Raw genomic sequence first — 20,836 nt, forward strand, 5'->3', positions numbered from 1 at the left:
ATCTGGAAGTTCATGGTTTACATACTGTTGAAGCCTGGCTTGGAGAATTTTGAGCATTACTTTACTAGCGTGTGAGATGAGTGCAATTGTGCAGTAGTTTGAGCATTCTTTGGGATTACCTTTCTTAGGGATTGGAATGAAAACTGACATTTTCCAGTCCTGTGGCCACTGCTGAATTTTCCAAATTTGCTGGCATATTGTGTGCAGCACTTTCACAGCATCATCTTTCAGGATTTGAAATAGTTCAACTGGAATTCCATCACATTCACTAGTTTTGTTTGTAATGATGCTTTCTAAGGCCCACTTGACTTCACATTCCAGGATGTCTGGTTCTTGGTGAGTGATCACACCATCATGGTTACCTGGGTCATGAAGATCTTTTTTGTACACCTCTTGACACCTCTTCTTAATGTCTTGTGCTTCTGTTAGGTCCATACCATTTCTGTCCTTCATTGTGCCCATCTTTGCATGAAATGTTCCCTTGCTATCTCTAATTTTCTTGAAGAGATTGCTAGTCTTTCCCATTCTACAGTTTTCCTCTATTTCTTTACATTGATCACTGAGGAAGGCTTTCTTATCTCTCCTTGCTATTCTTGGGAACTCTGCATTCAGATGGGTATATCTTTCCTTTTCTCCTTTGCCTTTAGTAAAGAAACAGTCAAATATGCAGAATGTGATAAATTTGCCTTTCAGGACTCTGTGCTTTCCTTGAGACATTTCCTTCTGTCCCAGCATGTGAAATCCCAGACATCCTCTGTGGTGCCCATGCCAGTGAGCAGATTTGGTCCATGGGGGACAGGCTGCCAGAGGGCGGCTTTGGCGAGGGTCCCTGCAGGACCCAAGTTTTGGCCGGGATCCCATGCCACTGTCGAAATTTCCTTGCTGTGAGTGAAACGAAGGTCCCAGGAAGCCGTGCCACATGGAGGAAAGGCAGGGAGAAGGGGCGTCGCCTCTGCGGGCCTGCACTTGCCGGAGGAGCCCTCACACCTGGGGAAACTCACCAGAAGGGGCTTCCCCAAGGGGTCGGGAGTGAGCAACTTTCTCCTTCCAGAGTGAGGATCCACATGGGAGCTCGGAATCTGGACGACGTGTGAGCAGGGTGGCAGCTACTGACGTTTTGTAGGTGGCAAGTCTTCTCCTGCCTTAACCACGTTTGGGCCGCAGCGTGATCTTCAGTTCAGTCAGTCAGTCGTGTCCGAGTCTTTGCGACCCCACGGACTGCAGCACGCTGTTTATGCAGCATATGTGAACCCAGAGATGGCCACACCAAGTGAAGTGAGTCAGACGGGACAAGTACCACATGCTGTCCCTTACGCGTGGAATCTAAAGTGTGGCTCAGATGAACCAGGCAGAGAGCAGGTCTGTGGTTGCTAAGGGGCTGAGGAGGCTGGGGGAAGGATGGCCTGGGAGTTCGGGGTGAACAGATGCAAACTATTACATACAAGATGGATTAACAACCAGGTTCTTCTGTAGAGCAAGGGAACTGTTTCCAACAGTCTATAATAAACCACAATGGGAAAGACTATGAAAAGGAATGCATATCTGTATAACTGGGTCACTTTCTGTACGGCGGATTTTAGCACAGCATTGTAAATCAACTATATTTCAATAAAATCATTGTTTTAAAAAGCCCTCATGTGGTGATGAACTGCTAGATATGGACAGAGTATGCACACGTGTGTGTCTGTGTGTGCTTCACAGATCTCTACACTGATCCGAGAGGAGCTCAGCTAGCTTTTGGGGGAAGACGACTGCTACATCAGATCTTTTCAGATTTGCTTTGAAGGCAACTTGGATAACTGTTGCTAGGATGCCGTGGCCCCTGGCTTCCGCTCCTCCCCACGCCTGGACCAGGGGCGGTGATTCTGTGCTCCTGAGTTTGTGCCCCTCTCCTCGCCCTCCCAGCAGAGTCTGGGGGAGCGGGGGGCGGGGAGGGGGGTCAGTGCAGCCGCTTCATCCCCACCACCCCCGCCTTCTGCTGTCACAACCTGCTCCCTCGACATTCCCACCATCACTCTGATAACGCACAGTTCAAAGGATTAGAGAAATCGATGCTCATTTTCCTAGACACAGGTTTGCTTTTTTACAGAGGAGTCTCAGATCTCATCCCGTCGCCAGTCTCATCATCTCATGATGAGATCTCATAATGAGATCTCGTCTCATCATCTCAGCGCTAACAAACAGGAAACACAAGGAAGCGCAGTGAAAAGGGAAGTTGTTGTTACATACCCGCCCGTCACACGTGGGCCTTTACACAGAGACAGGGTCATGCAGTCCCTGCTGTGCGCAGCCTGGCTTCCCGCCGGGCCATTCTCGCCCATCAGCAGACGTGACTCTGCACGTGGGGAGGGCTGCCTGCTGGGTGGTGTGACTGCCCCCACCGCGCCCTCCGGTCAGTACTGTCTGCTTCTCGCCTCCTCTCTGCTCTTCTTCCCCCAGACCCGAAAATGGCCAACGCAATTTCTGGGCTTATGAGGAGGATTGGAAAGTGGTCTAGTGGGCTTTAAAGTCTCGTTCTCATGAGCTCAATCTTGACACTGATCACACATGCTCTCGCCCTTCCACACGTCTTTATCTCTGTCTGTGCGTCTCTCAAGAGGGTGTGATGCCCGTGTCCACATAACTAACCGCGCTGCGAGGCTGCTCGTCATATGAGCAAACACTGCGTCCTCAGCCTCGGGCTGACGCTTCCAAAGAAAATGCGTCCCTCTCAAGTGTAACCTCACAGGTTAAAAACTTTAGAATTGACAGCTAGTTCCTTATTATTGAAGTGATCCATTCAGTCATAGAACATATAGGAAGCTGTAAAGTAAAATTAAAAAAATTGTTTCTAATCCCACTACTCAGAGACACTATTTGCTAAAATTTTGGTGACTTTCCTTCCAGTTCTTTCTATGAGGCGCTGCTTCACACAGCTTGTTGCTGTTGCTTGCTCAGCGGCTCAGTCGTGTCCGACTCTTTGTGACCCCGTGGACCGCAGCACGCCAGGCCTCCCTGTCCTTCACTGTCTCCTGGAGCAGGCTCAGACTCAGGTCCACTGAGTCGGTGATGCCATCCAACCATCTCATCCTCTGCCGTCTCCTTCTCCTCCTGCCTTCAATCTTTCCCAGCATCAGGGTCTTTTCAAATGACTTGACTCTTTGCATTAGGTAGCCAGATATTGGAGTTTCAGCTTCAGCATCAGTCCTTCCAGTGAATATTCAGGACTGATTTCCTTTACGATGGACTGGTTTGATCTCCTTGCAGTCCAAGGGACTCTCAAGAGTCTTTTCCAACACCACAGTTCGAACGCATCAATTCTTCAGCACTCAGCCTTCTTTATGGTCCAACTCTCACATCCGTATGACTACTGGAAAAACCATAGCTTTCACTAGATGGACCTTTGTTGGCAAAGAAATATCTCTGTTTTTTAATATGCTAAGTTTGTCATAGCTTTTCTTCCAAGGAGCAAGCATCTTTTAATTTCATATCTGCAGTGATTTTGGAGCCCAAGAAAATAAAGTCTGTCACTGTTTACATCATTTCCCCATCTATTTGCTGTGAAGTGATGGGACCGGATGCCATGGTCTTTGTTTTTCGAATGTTGAGTTTCAAGCCAGCTTTTTCACTCTCCTCTTTCACCTTCATCAAGAGGCTTTCTGCCATAAGGGTGGTGTCATCTGCGTATCTGAGGTTATTGATATCTCTCCCAGCAACCTTGATTCCAGCTTGTGCTTCATCCAGTCCAGCATTTCATATAATGTACTCTGCATATAAGTTAAATAAGCAAGGTGACGATATACAGATTTGATGTACTCCTTTCCCAATTTGGAACCAGTTCATTGCTCCATGTCTGGTTCTAACTGTTGCTTCTTGACCTGTATACACATTTCTTAGGAGGCAGGCAAGGTGGTCTGGTATTCCTATCTCTTTAAGAATTTTCCGAAATTTGTTGTGATCCACACAGGCAAAGGATTTAGTGTAGTCAGTGAAGCAGAAGTAGATGTTTACAAAGTGGATATTTTTTCTCCATTTAATCTGTAATCTTAAAAAGCTTCTCATGTCACTGTGCTTTGAAATATTTGGAACATCAGCATCGTAGGATAGGTGAGGGATATCCTACAGCCGAGCCTTTGTCTATGCCACTAGCTATGACTTTACAGAAGGTTCTAAGAGACGGAACTTGTGTCCATGATATAGGAGGGCTTTGCATGTGTTTGATTTTAAATTTTGTTGTTTTTAGTAAATAGGTGTAGAGTTGACACAGAAGATTGTGCATTTCTTTGGTTTTCTTTATACATCTTTTAGGCCAGGAACTGGGGGAAGAAACACACTTTGGGGGGCTTGCTGAGGAGGCACAGGGAGTGGATTTTCCTACCGTGGGACCCCGCAGGGCCCCCGGCCCTGCCCCGGCCTGACGCACACCCCTGGGACTGAGCCCCGACCCGGCGGAAGTGCCGCCCCGCTGCTCCGTCAGTGACCCGGGACGAACCTTCCTGTCCGGCTCCACGCAGCTCTGGGAACCTGCACTCAGGCCAGCAAAAGCGTGAGTTTCAGGGACAGGCCCGCCCTTTCCTGTTTCTCAGGCTTGTGGTTACCACGAGCTGGCTGCTCCCCAGCTGTGACCCTGCTCGGGCAGCCCCCCCGTGGGTGGCAGCTTCCCACAGGGCTTGGGGGTGCGGGAAACTTTGAAAGAGAATCAGAGTTTACCAGGTAGTCCTCTTCATTTATCGACATTGAACAAAAACTGAAACCACATTCACGTCTAAATTTTGCAGGCTAGGGGACCGAGGGGAAAAGGGACCCTCTTACCTGACGCTCAGAAGAGGCAGACAGGGGACATGGAGAGACGGGGTCTGTCCCATGTGCCGAAGTCCCGTGACCGAGAGAAGAGGAGCTGGTATTCACAGAGGACCCCACTCCGCACCGACCGGGCTCCTCAACCTGGCACGTTCATGGGGTCCCAGAGCCAGGAGCACATTTAAAGTCATACTCCAAATTCAAACACCTTGGCCATGGTTAACTAGACATTCTCCCCGGTGTATTTGAAGAATATTACAATCTGGTCAAACTGTTCTTGTTAAGAGGGTTCTCTAATTAGACAGTATTAGGAATGTATTTTCAAACTGTTTTCTCAGTGGGCAGCATTAGTCACAAATAGTCTTTCTACTGAACTACAAGATCATGCCTTCATAGAGCTAAGTGAGAGCCTAGAAATGCCTTTTTCTTCCAGCACTTTCCTAGAACTCCCAGCAACGGCCGGCACGGTAGAGAGCACAGCTTCCCTGACACGTGGTGCCCAGGGCCCGTGTCCGGGTCCTCTAATCCTGTGGCTTCACCTGGAAGCCCTGCTCTCCTCCCGTCCAGGGTCTGCAGGCTCGGGGTCGGCCCCCTCCCCCACCTCCAGGGGCTTCATCTGATTTATTTCCCCAACTGCGGACTTACATAGCCACACTCCCTCTGTGTCTGCAGGGATCCTGCTACCCTTCTAGCAAATAATGGGTCAAAGGACAGCTTTACGTCCTCGAGGACACGGGCTAAGAGAAATGAGGACTTGCTCTGTGTTATGCATGGAAAGCTTGATATTAAACACATCGTGGGTGGTCAGTTGGGAGGTGGAGTCCCACCACCTTCAGTTCCCTCTGTGGGTAATGTATTCCGCTGACTTTGAACTGACTACACCCAAACCACACGTTTGTAAATATTTAACTGTCTTCTAACTTTATGAAATCATAAAGCTAGCCAGAGTGTTGGGAAGTGTGGTACGTGTGTGCCCCTTTAAGGCGGGGAGGCAGTTTAGAATCAATCGCTGTTCTCTGAGAAGGAGTGGTGGGGTCACGGTGGCTGTGGGGGGCCAGGACCCCACCCGATGACCGCCCTGGACTAGGTGAGGCGACAGGACTTGTTGGGTCGGCCGAGGGTGGGGTCTCCCCAAGACTGCCTTAGGAGCTGGTATTCATCCTGTTAGAGAGACAGGAAAGGAGCACCTTTTTAGAGTCACAAGGATGACACACTCAAGCCAGCTTCTGAGTGAGACTTTAGTAAAACCCGGCTGGGGCTGGGATGATGGAATGATCAGTTCATTAGTCTTTGCTGTTGGTGCTTTTGACTATCTTTCTTCACAAAACAAATGCTTTTAACTTCTTACTGGGCTGCCGCTGTGGTTGAATTGTTCACTCCACGTTTAGTATAGTTTGAAGTTTATGAATAAACGCGTTTCTGTTTGCTCACAGGTGTAAATGTCATAGTTTCAGTTGTCCTTGTGAGCCTGCGCCCTCCCCCAAGCGCTTGGCCCTGGGACAATCACTGATGTCCTCTGTCACTGTTGTTCCGTCGCTACGTCATGTACACTCTTTGTGACCCCATGGACTGCCGCACACTAGGCTTCCCTGTCCTTCAGTATCTCCTGGAGCTTGCTCAAACGCACGTGCATCGAGTCAGTGATGCCATCCAACCATCTCATCCTCTGTTGCCCCCCTTTCCTCCTGCCCTCAATCTTTCCCAGCATCAGGGTCTTTTCCAGTAAGTTGGCTCTTCAAATCAGGTGGCCAAAATATTGGAGTTCCAGCTTCATCATCAGTCCTTCCAATGAATATTCAGGGTTGATTTCCTTTAGGATAGTCTGATTTGATCTCCTTGCAGTCCGAGGGATTCTCAAGAGTCTTCTCCAACACCACAGTTCAAAGCATCATTTTTTTGGTGCTCAGCTTTCTTTATGGTCTAATTCTCACATCCATACATGACTACTGGAAAAACCATAGTTCGTTGGCAAAGTAATGTCTCTGTTTTTTAACATACAGTCTATGTTGGTCATAGCTTTTCTTTCAAGGAATAAGCATCTTTTAATTTCATGGCTTCAGTCACAATCAGAAGTGATTTTGGAGTCCAAAAAAATAAAAGTCTGTCACTGTTTCCATTGTTTCACCTTCTATTTGCCGTGAAGTGATGGGACCAGATACCATGATCTTAGTTTTTTGAATGTTGAGTTTTAAGCTAGCTTTTCATTCTCCTCTTTCATCCTCATCAAGAGGCTCTTTAGTTCCTCTTCACTTTCTGCCATAAGTGTGGTATCATCTACCTATCTGAGGTTCCTGATGTTCCTCCTGGCAATCTTGATCCCAGCTTGCGCTTCCTCCAGCCCAGCGTTTCTCATGATGTGCTCTGCATATAAGTTAAATAAGCAGGGTGACAATACACCGCCTTGACGTACTCCTTTCCCAATTTTGAATCATGTAAGTTGTTCCATATCAGGTTCTAACTATTGCTTCTTGACCTGCACACAGATTTCTCAGGAGATAGGTAAGGTGGTCTGGTATTTCCATCTTTTTAAGAATTTTCTACAGTTTGCTGATTTTCACACAGTCAAAGGTTTTAGAATGGTTAGTGAAGCAGAAGTAGATGCTTTTCTGGGATTCTCTTTTCTCCATGATCCAACATATGTTGGCAATTTGATCTCTGGTTCCTCTGCCTTTTCTAAAACCAGCTTGAACATCTGGAAGTTCTTGGTTCATGTACTGTTGAAGCCTTGCTTAAAGGATTTTGAACATTTCCTTGCTAGCATGTTAAATGAGCACAATTATGTGGTAGTTTGAACATTCTTTGAGATTGCTCTTCTTTAGGACTGGAATGAAAACTGACCTTTTCCAGTCCTGTGGTCACTGCTGAGTTTTCCAAATTTTTTGGCATATTGAGTGCAGCACTTTAACAGCATCATCTTTTAGGTTTTGAAATGGCTCAGCTGGAATTCTATCACCTCTACTAGCTTTGTTTGTAGTAATGCTTCCTAAGGCCCACTGGACTTCACATTCCAGGATGTTTAACTTCAGGTGAGTGACCACGCCATCATGGTCTTTATGATTATCCAGGTCATTATGGCCTTTTACGTAAAGTTCTTCTGTGTATTCTTGCCATCTCTTCTTAATATCTTCTGCTTCTGTTAGGTCCTTGTGGTTTCTGTCATTTTTTGTGCCCATCCTTGCCTGAAATGTTCCCTTGAAATATCCAATTCTCTTGAAGAGATCTCGAATCTTTCCCATTCTGTTGTTTTCCTCTATTTCTTCACATTATTCACTTGAAAAGGCTTTCTTATCTCTCCTTGTTCTTTGGAACTCTGCATTCAGTTGGGTTTATCTTTCCCTTCCTCCTTTGCCTTTCACTTCTCTTTCTTTCCTCAGCTGTTTGTAAGGCCTCCTCAGACAACCACTTTGCCTTCTTGCATTTCTTTTTCTTTGGGTATGGTTTTGATCACCACCTCCCCTACAATGTTACAAATCTTCATCCATAGTTCTTTAGGCACTCTGTCTATCAGATCTAATCCCTTGAATCTATTTGTCACATCCAGTGTATAATCATAAGGGATTTGATTTAGGTCATACCTGAATGGCCTAGTGGTTTTCCCTACTTTCTTCAATTTAAGTCTGAATTTGGCAATAAGGAGCTCGTGATCTGAGCCACAGTCAGCTCCCTGCCTTGTTTTTGCTGACTGTGTAGAGCTTCTCCATCTTCAGCTGCAAAGAATATAATCAATCTGATTTGGGTTTTGACTGCCTGGTAATGTCCACGAGTAGAGTCGTCTCTTGTGTTGTTGGAAGAACATGTTTGCTGTGACCGGTGTGTTCGCTTGACAAAAGTCCCTGTTAGCCTTTGCCCTGCTGCATTCTGTACTCAAGGCCACACTCGCCTGTTACTCTGAGTCAGCCTTAATCCTCATTTTGATAAAGGCCTGGGTTTACTTAAAACGGAGTGGAAAGACCATCAGCTGAGGGTGGTTTCAGAGGATGCCCTGTGTTTGGGGAATTTGGTTCCTCGGGTATCGCTCTGTTTTCTGCCGCCGTGAGGTGCGGCGGTGGTGGACGCGCCGTCCCGGAGGCCTGGTTCCTCCCGGTGTCTGCGCACAGCCTGGCCGGGAGCCACAGGAGTCTCCATGGCCGAAAGCCCGCAGCCTGAAGGCAGGAAATGCGTCCACCCGTCCCCTGCCTGGGGTGTCCGGGGGCAGGGCCAGCACCCCGCTCTAGGGTGACGTCCCTTGTCCCCAGTGGCCCAGACTCGGCCCGCTGGGGGTGTTGGAAAAGCTGCCCCTTCAGCCCGGCGGAAGGAGGGTCCGTTCCAGCTTTTGGGCAGAGCAGGGGCCCTCAGTTTCCCACGGAGACGCTCCTGAGCACACCCGCGGTCGCGGGGCCAGCCACAGTCCCATCTGCACGGCCCGATGGTCTGTGAGTTAAAGTGTCTGCTCTCCACTGCCAAGGAGAGCCTGCGTGTGGCCACTCAGTCCTCCGTGGGAGCTTGGCGGACACCGCCATGGCCTGTCCATGAGTCAGCTTTGTAGGCATTACGCAGGCCGAGCTGGACTGTCCTGAAGGGGGATCCCATGCTGCAGTGGGGGGCGGCCTGCACCCCCTCCCTGCCCACCGACCTTCTGCTCCCTCCTCAGAATGCTGAGGGCTCAGCTGGGGGCCGACAAGCTGGCAGAGACGGAACTGGGCTGCCCAGAGGATGGTGGGGCTGAGCCTCACCCTGACACAGCGGCCGGGCGCTCCCCAGAGGACGGCAGGGCTGAGGATATGCTGGTGAGCGGGGCACAGGCCCGGGGGTGCATGCCTGGGGGGTGCAGGCCTTGGGGGTGGGTGCAGCCTTGGACGGGTGCAGGCCTGGAGAATGCAGTCTCAGAGGGGTGCAAGTCTGAGGTTGAAGGTCTAGGGAGTGTAGACCTGTAGGGAGAATGGAAGATCCAGGGGATGAAGGTCCAGGGGGTGCAGGCCTGGGGGTGCAGTCCTGGAGGGGTGCAGGCCTGGGTGTATAAATGGGGGTGCATCGCGCCCAGCGGCCGCGGGCTCCTGACAGCGGTCCTTGTTCTCTCCCGGCGCAGCGGCTGCAGCAGGAGGTCTCGGGGCTCCGAGAGGAGTTCAGGAGGCAGGAGGCCCGCTGGGCAGCCGCCCACCGTGAGCTCCGGGCCCAGATGGACGTGCTGGTGAAGCAGAACCTGGAGCTGCAGGCCGGGCTGAGGGCCTCGGAGAGGCAGAGCCTGGAGGCCAAGCGGAGTGAGGCGGGCTCGGTGCACGTGAGAAGATGCTCAGACACTCGGGTGCCGGGGCCTCTGTTTGCTGCCCAGAGCATCTCCCCCAGAGCTGCGTGCTTGGCGCTGGGCGGCCGTGGCACTTCCCATGCAGGAGACAGGGGGCTTGCCTCCTCTGGCCAACTCCACACCCCATGAGCAACCAGTTCAGTTGGGAGGGGCCAGGCCATTCACGGGGGCCCGCACGTCTGTCTGCAAAGACATCTCCTAACACCAAGCAACAGCACGTGGGATGCTGCCCGGGTTTACGGGGGCAGTCTGTGCTTTCTGCCCCTATTGACCCCTGCCATGACCCCTGAGGTGGGTCTGTCCTACCCTAGGGATAGTCAAGTGGCTGGGGAGCCCAGAGTCTAGATTCGGACCAGCTCGCTGATTCCAGAAGCAGCCCATGGGCCCCAGGGCCGCTCTGTCCATGCCGTGGGACTGCTTAATGGAGAGGTGGGAAAGCGATCACCCTGCTTCCCTGCACGCAGCGCCCGGCTTCCACGTGTGGGTGGCATGGTTGAGCATAGGCCGCAGAGATGGTGGGGTGGCCAGGACTTGTTCCTGTGTTGGCAAGTGCATCTAAAGAACTGGACCATTCGAGTTGTACGTGCAGGAGTCAGCAAGAAACCATGTAAACACCCTCGAAAAGTAACTGGGGGTTTCCTCTAGCAGATTAAGGGAAGCGCCAACACTTCTTGTCTGCACGCACCGTGTGCTTTTGAGTCTGTAGTTCAAGGACTTGAAACTGAAAAATGAAGTTGCTCAGTCGTGTCCAACTCTCTGTGACCCCAGGGACTATATAGTCCATGGAATTCTCCAGGCCAGAATACTGGAGTGGGGAGACACTCCCTTCTCAGGAGATCTTCCCAACCCAGAGATGGATCCAGGGTCTCCCACTTTGCAGGCGAATTCTTTACCAGCTGAGCTCCCAGGGAAGCCCAAGGACTCAGGGTATCTCTGATATGACGGCTGGTCCTCCCTCTCTCATCTCTCTCTCGTGTTGAGCTCTTGTACTTGGCGGGCTCCAAACACGCCTTAAGTCTGTGGACAGTCCCCGTCGCAGGGTCCTGGGGTTACTTAGAGGGACTGGGCCTGCCCTCCAAAGTACACACCCGATCTGAAGGGAACAGACACACATGGGAATTGCACACCTTAGGTGCACACAGGTGCATCTGTGTGCAGACACGACTTCAGGGACAGAAGATCAGAAGGTCAGCAACCTCAAGGTCAGTGACCACTCACGAGCACACTGGACCAGCCTCCCCCCATCCCCCACACCCTCGCCCCTTCCCCGCCCAGCCCTCCTCTGAGCTGAATGGTGAGTAACTTAGAATACCTCCTCCCGCCTGAGGGATTGGGCCACTTGCTTCAGATCTGGGAGGCTATGGCTCTCCCAATTCCGATCTTAGATAAACTGTGAGTGATGCTAGAAACGGGGGCACTTTTTTCCTTCTTGAATTCTTTCTTAGCTGAAGACACACAGCGCAAGGAAACAAATTAGATGTTGGTTTTGTTGCCTTGGGGATCTTGGGATATTTTCAAACAGTGAGCCATGACATCCCCATGTTTGGGATGTGGTGTGTGTTCCTGGAGAACCTTCCACACGTTGAGGGGAGAATCCCACCCTGATCCCCCACTTGGCATCCCTGTTTTTTCCCTAGGACACTGTAGTTACTGTTGAATGGGTTAAATGTGCATTTCTCTCCCAGTTACTGTACATCAGGAGACGTGACCTTGCTTCCTGAATTTTCTGTGTGATAAATTGTCTTAGGTGTCAGAGCCTACTGTCGGGAAAACATCCCCTCTGCCAGCTGATACAGGGATAATACCAAAACACGCTGGCCAAAGTCACAGTGCAGTGCTCCTAGGACTGCCGTCAGGGAAGGTAACTTCCACCCGCTGACTCTTGGGTTTGTCATCTGTGAAAGGACGCGGAGGCTGGGCACCCAGGCCCACGTGTCCCCGCAGCATCCCAGGGGGACCCTGCCTCCTTGAGGGATTCCCTCCTGATAAAGCAGGGTTCCCCTCTCTTGCCGCAGTCTCCCTGGGGCCCTGAGGGCAGAGGGCCTGGCAGGGAGCTGGCCACGGGCGGGAGGGCCGTACACCTGGGTCTGGGCTGTATTTCTACCGATCCAGCCTCGGGTCGGGGCCCAGGTGACCACAGCCACGACGCTGTCTGGCTCATCCTCGTGTGTACCTGCAGCCATCGCGTCCCCTTGTGGCTCGTGCCCTGGACTCTCTCCACGCACAGTTCATGCTGCTGTCTGGGGGCCTCCTGCGGGGTGTTATTTTATCTCGCTGCATTTTCCTGGCTAAGGGCAGCTCCTCTTTAGTCTGTCTTACCAGCAGCATATTTGCTACTTCAGCTCTGAGGTGTCTTCACACCTAGAGGCCACCATCGGGTAATGGGTGACTCGGGCTGAAAAGCCCCCGGACTCCTGGGGATGGCCTGGTGTCCTGCCCTCCTGCCCAATGCCTCTACTGAGCAGAAAATATTTTATTCCTTGAAGGAGGGTCTGGGCTCTCCTAATCCAGGTGTTTATTAAAAGTGGGAAAGCTGTCTTTTTCGGGTCATTGGGGTGGGGAGTGTCCGAAGCTCCAGCGCTGTGTGGAGTTGCTGGTTTGCTTTGGGACGAAGCATTGTCTTATGTTCTGCATTGAAATGAATTAATTAGGAGCGTGCAACGTAATTCCTTAATCAATGCATGTGTAAGTGAAGAATTGGTGTGCTCACACCACAAAGCTATCAATTTTCGAATAAGGCAAAGGATAGAAAAAATTTCTGCTGCATGTTTTAAAATTCAGTTTTGAGCAATTTGTTTTGCTGTGATAGCAAATCTCTTCTAGACAATCAATGCTAACTTTCTTCGATTCCATGTGAACACGGGCTAGCACGTGGGAGACTAGATACACCAAGAATTCTGCTTTGCAGCATGTGCAAAACAGGGCTAGAACAGCCTAGCATGAGGTTTTTGCTGATATTTTTGGATAATTATTGTCATTAATGCAAAAGCACTGCCACGTTCATTTTCAGCCAATAAGCAGAGAGACAGAGAAAACTGACTCAGGGAAACTGGTACCGTGTGAAGATGGCGATAAAGCTCTTTCCAGAAATCTTCAAGACAAACGTGCAAAGCCTCCTGGGAGGGAACAAGCTTCTGAAGAAAGGCCAGCCCTGTCTGAGGATGCCAAGGTAGCACTGGGGAGTAGTGAGAATTTGTACTGCTTATGCTGAAAGTCTAGGTTTAGATGGAATTCCACTATGTCTAAAAAGAATACTCAATTTATCATTCTAAATAGTTTAAATTTATTAAGAATAATTATATTTTCATATACTAATGAATATTATTTGACTTTAATGCTAAAAAAGTAAACGCATGGAGTTGATTATCATTTTCTCTATTGTGCTCTGTGTTTTCCTGCACCTAAACACGGCCCCGTGAATAACTGACTCGACGGCCGTGAGTTTGGGTGAACTCTGGGAGTTGGTGATGGACAGGGAGTCCTGGCGTGCTGCAGTCCATGGGGTTCCAAAGAGTCAGACACGACTGAGCGGCCGAACTGAACTGAACTTACTGTATAGCAGACACTGAGAAACATTACAAACCGACTATACCTCAATAGAATACATTTTATTTTATTTTTATTTTTTAAAACTATTATTTACAGGCATATGAGAACTAAGATAATTTACCCAAAGCAACTATTTTTTAAATAAATTTATTCATTTTAATTGGAGGCTAATTACTTTACACTGTTGTAGTGGTTTTGCCATACACTGACATGAATCAGCCACGGGTGTACACGTGTCCCCATCCTGAGCCCCCCTCCCTCCTCCCTCCCATCCCATCCCTCTGGGTCATCATCCCAGTGCACCGGCCCTAAGCACCCTGTCTCACGCATCGAACCTGGACTGGTGATCTTCTTCACGTGTGATAATAGACATGTTTCAATGGCATTCTCCCAAATCATCCCACCCTCGCCCTCTCCTAGAGTCCAAAAAACTATTCTATACACCTGTGTCTATACATAGAATACATTTTAAAAAAATAGCCCCTAAAAATAGAACTGTCATATGACTCAGCTCTCCCACTCCTGGGCACACATCCGCAGAAAATCATAATTTGAAAAGGTACACACACCCCAGTGTTCACAGCAGCACTGTTTACTACAGCCAAGACACGGACGTAACCTAGACGCCCATCAGCAGAGGAAGGATAAAGGCGATGTGGCACGTACATACAGTGGAGCGTCACTCAGCCACAAGACAAATGAAATGAGGCCGTTTGCAGCAACATGGATATAACCAGAGAGCATCCTACTAAGTGAAATCAGGGGAGAAAGACAAATACACATGATGATATCACTTACATGTAGGATCTAAAATATGATATAAATGAACTTATACTCGAAACAGAAATAGACCCACAGACATAGAACACAAACTTATATTTACCAAAGAGGAAAGGGTATGAAGAGGGATAAATTAGCATTAACATGGACACACTACTGCAGGTAAAACAGATAAGGAACAAGGACCGGCTGTATAGCGTAGGAACTCTGCTCCATATCTTGTAATAACCTATAAGGGAAAAGAGGCTGAAAAAGAATACAGATGTTTAACTGAGTCACTTTACACCTGAAACTAACATAGCACTGTAAATCAACTCTACGTCAATAACGACAACAACAACAAAAATAATATGACAAAAAAAAAAAAAGGTCCTTCTTGCAGTGCTGGGCTCAGGGCTGCGGGCAGAGTCCTCGGACACTTTGAAAACGCTGACAGCGGAAGGGTTTTCTGCGGCGTGTGGTCTGCGGCCCTGAGGGCTGCAGCTGAGCGGGCCTGTGGGCTCTGTGCCTGTCCTTGCTCCTAGGTGCTCCAACAATCACCCCAAAGTCTGCAGAAATGGAGCGGCAGGAGGTCCCCAGCGCCAGCTGCTCTGCGGTCGCCCCCCAGGACCACCGAGCCAAGGATGACCCGGGTGAGCCTCCTAGAGCGGGTTTTTCCTCAGCGTTGCTGTTGGCTCCCAGACGTCGGTTTTATTATCCTGTTAGCGTTTTATTATCCTGAAGATCTTCCCGGGGCGAGCGCCTGTGTTTCTCAGCAGGTCGTCCGCCCTGCTCTGACCCTCTTCTCCGGTTCCCTCGCCGGGCCCCCTCTGCCAGTCTTCCCCACACACCCCGCTCTCCCCGCACACGCAGAGCTGGTCCTGGGGGCGGGCGGTCCCGCCACCCAGATGGGACAGTCCCAGCCCCGTTTCTGAGCTCGGGGCTCTCAGCATAGCTGAGCTGGGTGACCCTGGCTCCGGGTCCCAGCAGCAGGACCAGAGAGCCCCGAGCTCTGGACGTGTCGGGGAGCCCTTCCCAAGTCACCTTCAGACCCACATGCGGACCTGCCTGCCACCCTAAAGCCCACCTCCGCGCTGGCCAGAGCCCTGAGGGTGGGGCCTTTGTGCGGAGCATGAGCTTCGGGGCCTCGGGCACCGAGAACTCAGCGGGACAATCAGGATTGCCTGGCTTCTGGAGACCTGACCCTCGCAGTTAGCTGCCTGTCCCCAGCCAGTCCTCCTGGCAGGACCCCCAGCCTTGCCATCTCAGAGCCCGCCCTCGGCCCAGGTGGACGCGGGCCCCCGCCCCGCGCCGGTCCTCTGGGTCCCCCCGGCGGTCTCCCTACAGCCCAGGCTAGCTATTCATCCCCCAGAAGGTCGATGCTGGTGGCCCCTCGCCCCCCCAGAGGACCCTGTGGGCCAGGCCCGACCCTGCTCCCCCAGCCTCAGTTTACCTGCTGGTGCTTCCTGCTGCTGACTTGCTGAGTAGGACAGCCCCCACCCCACCCCAGCCTCAACCTCCAGTCCTGTCTCCCCTGAGGAGCGGTGCCTCCTTGGAGACACGCTCCCCGACTCCTGGGACCGAGGGGGCGCTCACCCCCGGCGCCCTCTGCCCGGCAGACCTGCCACCGCGGGGTCAGGTTTTTCTCTCCTCGCACCCATCTGCCGGCTGGCTCACTCGCAGCTCCAAGGCAGACAACAGGCCTTTGGATTCCATCACCCGAGCCATCTTAATATGCGAAAAAGGGTGAATATATTCTTTAAATGGGCTTCCCAGGTGGCGCCAGTGGTAAAGAGCCTGCCTGCCAGTGCAGGAGAGGTTAGAGACACGGTGTCGATCCCCGGGTCCAGAAGATCCCCTGGAGGAGGAAATGGTAACCCACTCCAGTGTTCTTGTCTGGAGGATCCCACGGACAGAAGAGTCTGGCGGGCAGCAGTCCATAGCGTCGCAGAGTCGGACACGACTTAAGCGACTTAGCACACATATTCTTTAAACAGTTCATGTTTCCTGCATGATCAATTGACACTGTGTCTGTGTAATGGACCCTCTGTTTGCATGTTGATCTCATGAAGGAAAGAGAACGTGTTCACAGTCAGTTTACGTGGGACTTGGGAACCAGATGAGGATAATGTGGTTTTGAGACGTGTGTGCACTGTTCACTCAACCTCACGCGCTTGCTCCGCAGACACACACTCCTCGCCCTCCGGGAGTGAGGCAGGCAGGCCCCCTGCCCGGATCCCGACGGATGAGCCCACGTGTTCCTCCCCAGCCATCTCCGAGGAGTCACAGGTGGGTGGGGTGAGGGGGTGCAGCCCCCAGCACTGGGAAGGACACCCCCTCTGTCTTCATGGGGAGAACAGAAAACGATGATGATTCCAAATGCCCCTCCTAACCTGCTGAAGGGCTGCAGCCTTACCGATATGTCGAAACATTTTTTCTAGCTTTCACTTGGATGCATTTAGCATGTTGTCAAAATAAGAGCGATAATTTTCCATCACTTGAGTTCTCAAATTAAGTTTTATATTATAATAGTTTTACTTATAATTTTTAACCAAAACTATTAATAGTAAAATCAAAGGCAAATATAGCATAATTACCTCCAACTGCTAGCTAGCAATCTGCTTATTATATGCTGTATTTAAAACAAGAATAAGTAGTATTATTCAGTTCAGTTCAGTTGCTCAGTCATGTCTGACTCTTTGCGACCCCGTGGACTGAAGCACGCCAGGCTTCCTTGTCCATCACTAACTCCCGGAGCTTACTCAAACTCATGTCCATTGTGTTGGTGATGCCATCCAACCATCTCATCCTCTGTCATCCCCTTCTCCTCCTGCCTTCAATCTTTTCCAGAATCAGGGTCTTTTCCAATGAGTTGGTTCTTCGAATCAGGCAGCCAAAGTATTGGAGTTTCAGCTTCAACATCAGTCCTTCCAGTGAATATTCAGGCCTGATTTCCTTTAGGGTTGACAGATTGGATCTCCTTGCAGTCCAAGGGACTCTCAAGAGTCTTCTCCAACACCACAGTTCAAAAGCATCAATTCTTCAGCGCTCAGCTTTCTTTATAGTCCAACTCTCACATCCATACATGACCACTGGAAAAGCCGTATCCTTGACTAGATGGACCTTTGCTGGCAAAGTAATGTCTCTGCTTTTTAATGTGCTGTCTAGGTTGGTCATAACTTTTCTTCCAAGGAGCAACCATCTTTTAATTTCATGGCTGCAATCATCATCTGCAGTGATTTTGGAGCCAAAAATAAATAAAGTCTGTTACTGTTTCCATTGTTTTTCCATCTATTTGCCATCAAGTGATGGGACTGAATGCCATGATCTTAGTTTTTTGAATGTGGAGTTTTAAGCAAACTTTTTCATTCTTCTCTTTCACTTTCATCAAGAGGCTCTTTAGTTCTTTGTTTTCTGCCATAAGGGTGGTGTCATCTGCATATCTGAGGCTAATGATATTTCTCCCGGCAATCTTGATTCCAGTTTGTGCTTCATCCAGCCTGACATTTCACATTATGTACTCTGCATATAACTTCAATAAGCAGAGTGACAGTATACAGCCTTGATGTACTCCTTTCCCGATTTGGAACCAGTCTGTTGTTCCATGTCCAGTTCTAATTGTTGCTTCTTGACCTGCATACAGATTTCTCAGGAGGCAGGTCAGGTGGTCTGTTATTCCCATCTCTTTAAGAATTTATAATTTTCTCCATGGAAGGAAATTTGGGCTTGAACATATTTATGGTGTGAAAGTTGTTGTTTAGTCACTATGTCATGTCTGACTCTTTGTGACCCTCTGGACTGTAGCCCGCCAGGCTCCTCTCCATGGAATTCTCCAGGCAAGAATACCGAAGTGGGTTGCCATCTCCTCCTCCAGGGCATCTTCCCGACCCAGGGGTCTCCTGCATTGCAGGCAGATTCTTCACCATCCGAGCCACCTGGGGAGCCCAACAACAGCAACGTGGTGTGGAAGTAGGGAGCTGTGAGAGATAACTTCCCTTCCCTCCTCCCAAGAACAGCCCACATTCTGTTCTGCCCTTTCTGACGTCATAAGTAAGGCGCTAAGAGGTGACATTTTTCTCTGGCTTTTACTTGGTTTTGGACCCTTACTCATGGGTTCACCTCAACTCCTGAGAAGGAACCCCGCCAGCTCTGGGTGGGGGCCGACGTCTCCATCAGGAGGTGCCTCATTACCTACTGTCGGTCACTCAGTCATCCTGGCCTGGATCAGATGAACAGGGATGCTGGGGACATGCGCCTTCATAAAAGCCCAGAACACGGCCCTGGATCGGGTGCGGGCTGGCCCAGTGAGGTGTGGTGGCAGGGGTCCTAACCACGGTTTCCATGGAGACCTCAGACACTTGGATGCTCTTTGCACAGGATCTTCCTGTAGAACCAGCGTCGCCCCCAAATGCGTCTCAGCATGAGGACACCGAGATAAAACAGGAGGAGGAGGGGGGAGTCCAGCACCCCGAGGACAAGGTAGGCGGTGGTACGGCTGCCCATCTTCCCAGGCCAAGCTCCTGGGCTGACAGTCTGTTTCCAGTAAGCAAAGCCACGCGCTTCCCAGAGGAAAACAGATTTAAACCTAATTTGTCTTGTATTGCCTGGAGTGTCTCCTCGCTCCACATTTCGACCCTTGAGAAGAGTCTCATTTCCTGAAGGTCACGTCCATGCAGAGGGCGCGGGTGTGGGGTGTGGGGGGCAGGGCTCTCAGGAAGCGGGTGGAACAGTATGGCCACCGCTGCAGCCCTAGACGTCCCGTGGGCTCTGACGAATATTCACTGATGCCCAAATGACTCCCCAGGTCCGCATTCAACTGACGGCATTTTGAGCTGGTCGTCGGCCTGTGGCAAGGTCGGAGTCTGGCTCATTCTTGCTTGTTGAATTACCTCTGGCCTAGGTGAAGATGGACCCACGCTCTTTAGGGTCAGGAAGATCCCCTGGAGAAGGGAATAGCTATGTACTCCAGTATTATTGCCTGGAGAATTCTGTGGACAGAGGAGGCTGGCGGGCTGCAGTCCTTGGGGTCGCAAAGAGTTGGACATGATTGAGGGTCTAGGCCTGAGCACAAGCAGGACTGAACAGAACATAACCTCCCTTCCTTATTGGCCGGTTTGGGGCCAGGGTGATGGCGCAGCCTTGGCTCCGACCTCAAAGCAGAAGGCTACAGTGTTGGCCAGCAGAGTGTCCACCGTAATTCGTTTGATGGATTTTGCTCTGGGTATTTTCAGAAGCCAATGTTAGCTTTCATTTCCTCTGTATTTTCTCAGTTGAATTGCTGCTGTATTTCTGAGCTATGGTAGGAGTAATAGGGCCATATAATTAGCCATAACACATTTTACTAATTGGAAAATATGCACAAATATTAAGTCCCAGAATTCTGATATTATTTGTCAGTTTTCTCCTTTCTGTTCATTTTTATCATGAACAATATTTTCAAGGGGAAGACATAGATATTCTTTTCTAAATTTCTAGTTCAGCATGATGGATATGAAGCAATATAATATTTGCCAATGGTCAATTGAAATCAATAAACATTCCAGACAGAGTAGTGTATGCATCAACAAGATGGGGTAGAAACAAAAGAAAAATGTGAAACGGAATATGTTTAGACAGTAATTATTGTATTTACATGGCCTAGGATTTCCAAATTTAACAAATTCAATGACTGTGAAATAGCTAGTGTGTGTGTGCGTGTGTGCACGCGTGCATGCGTGCACATGCATGTTCAGTTGATCAGTCGTGCCTGAGTCTTTGCAACCCTACAAACTGTAGCCCACCAAGCTCCTCTGTCCATGGAATTCTCCAGGCAAGAATACTGGAGTGGATTGCCATGCCCTCCTCCTGGGGATTTTATCTAGACTGATACTTAATAATTTGATAATCTAGGCACATTTACATAACATGGCCTTAAGGAAACCAGATATTTGAAAGGCAAATCATATCATTTTTTACTCATAACTAAATTCAGGGTGGGGATTTGGTGCTGATCAATTTAGTGAGACTTATTCATGGAAATGTTACAGTTGGTGTCTATGATGCCACGCAGGCAGTAGGCTTATAACAGTTCTGAACAGAAGGAAAGATCATGAAACCACAGTAGTGAGACTTTAAGTAATTTTCCATCTCAGAACCCTTGTGTTTCCATCAAGGGGGGACAAGCACTCAGCAACACCTGTAAAATGGGCACTTTGTCAAAAGGCGCCAAGAAGGATGTGCGTGCTGACAAGAAGGCCGCCGCCCCACGGTGTTCTAACTGGGACATGTAGGAGAGCCCACCAGACACCAGACTGGTGTGCACAGCCTTAAAAAAAACCAAACCCCACCCGGTCATTAGGAAAGTTTCTGCTCATCGTCACCCTCTTCCTCTGGGGCTCAATGAGGAAGCTAGAAAGTGGGCAGGTGCCAGGCTTTCACTAGGGGGGCTCTTCTGCCTACTGGGTGCTCTTGGGCCGGTGAGATGCTCAA

General features: G+C 49.9%; 1 protein-coding gene across 1 annotated transcript in view; it reads left to right on the forward strand.

Moving 5' to 3' along the window:
* TCP10L (t-complex 10 like) overlaps nucleotides 1–20,836 on the forward strand; it is a 31,584-nt gene that overhangs the window by 1,814 nt on the left and 8,934 nt on the right. Inside the window, exons 3-12 of the mRNA XM_061130240.1 lie at nucleotides 4,435–4,525; nucleotides 9,410–9,545; nucleotides 9,845–10,188; nucleotides 11,193–11,262; nucleotides 11,808–11,921; nucleotides 13,071–13,229; nucleotides 14,914–15,021; nucleotides 16,554–16,657; nucleotides 18,173–18,337; nucleotides 18,746–18,847. Coding sequence (XP_060986223.1) covers nucleotides 4,435–4,525; nucleotides 9,410–9,545; nucleotides 9,845–10,188; nucleotides 11,193–11,262; nucleotides 11,808–11,921; nucleotides 13,071–13,229; nucleotides 14,914–15,021; nucleotides 16,554–16,657; nucleotides 18,173–18,337; nucleotides 18,746–18,758 — 1,304 coding nt within the window. The 3' untranslated portion in view covers nucleotides 18,759–18,847. The remainder of the gene's footprint in view (nucleotides 1–4,434; nucleotides 4,526–9,409; nucleotides 9,546–9,844; nucleotides 10,189–11,192; nucleotides 11,263–11,807; nucleotides 11,922–13,070; nucleotides 13,230–14,913; nucleotides 15,022–16,553; nucleotides 16,658–18,172; nucleotides 18,338–18,745; nucleotides 18,848–20,836) is intronic.

Source organism: Dama dama, chromosome 26, assembly GCF_033118175.1.
Source record: "Dama dama isolate Ldn47 chromosome 26, ASM3311817v1, whole genome shotgun sequence".
Classification (NCBI taxonomy): domain Eukaryota; kingdom Metazoa; phylum Chordata; class Mammalia; order Artiodactyla; family Cervidae; genus Dama; species Dama dama.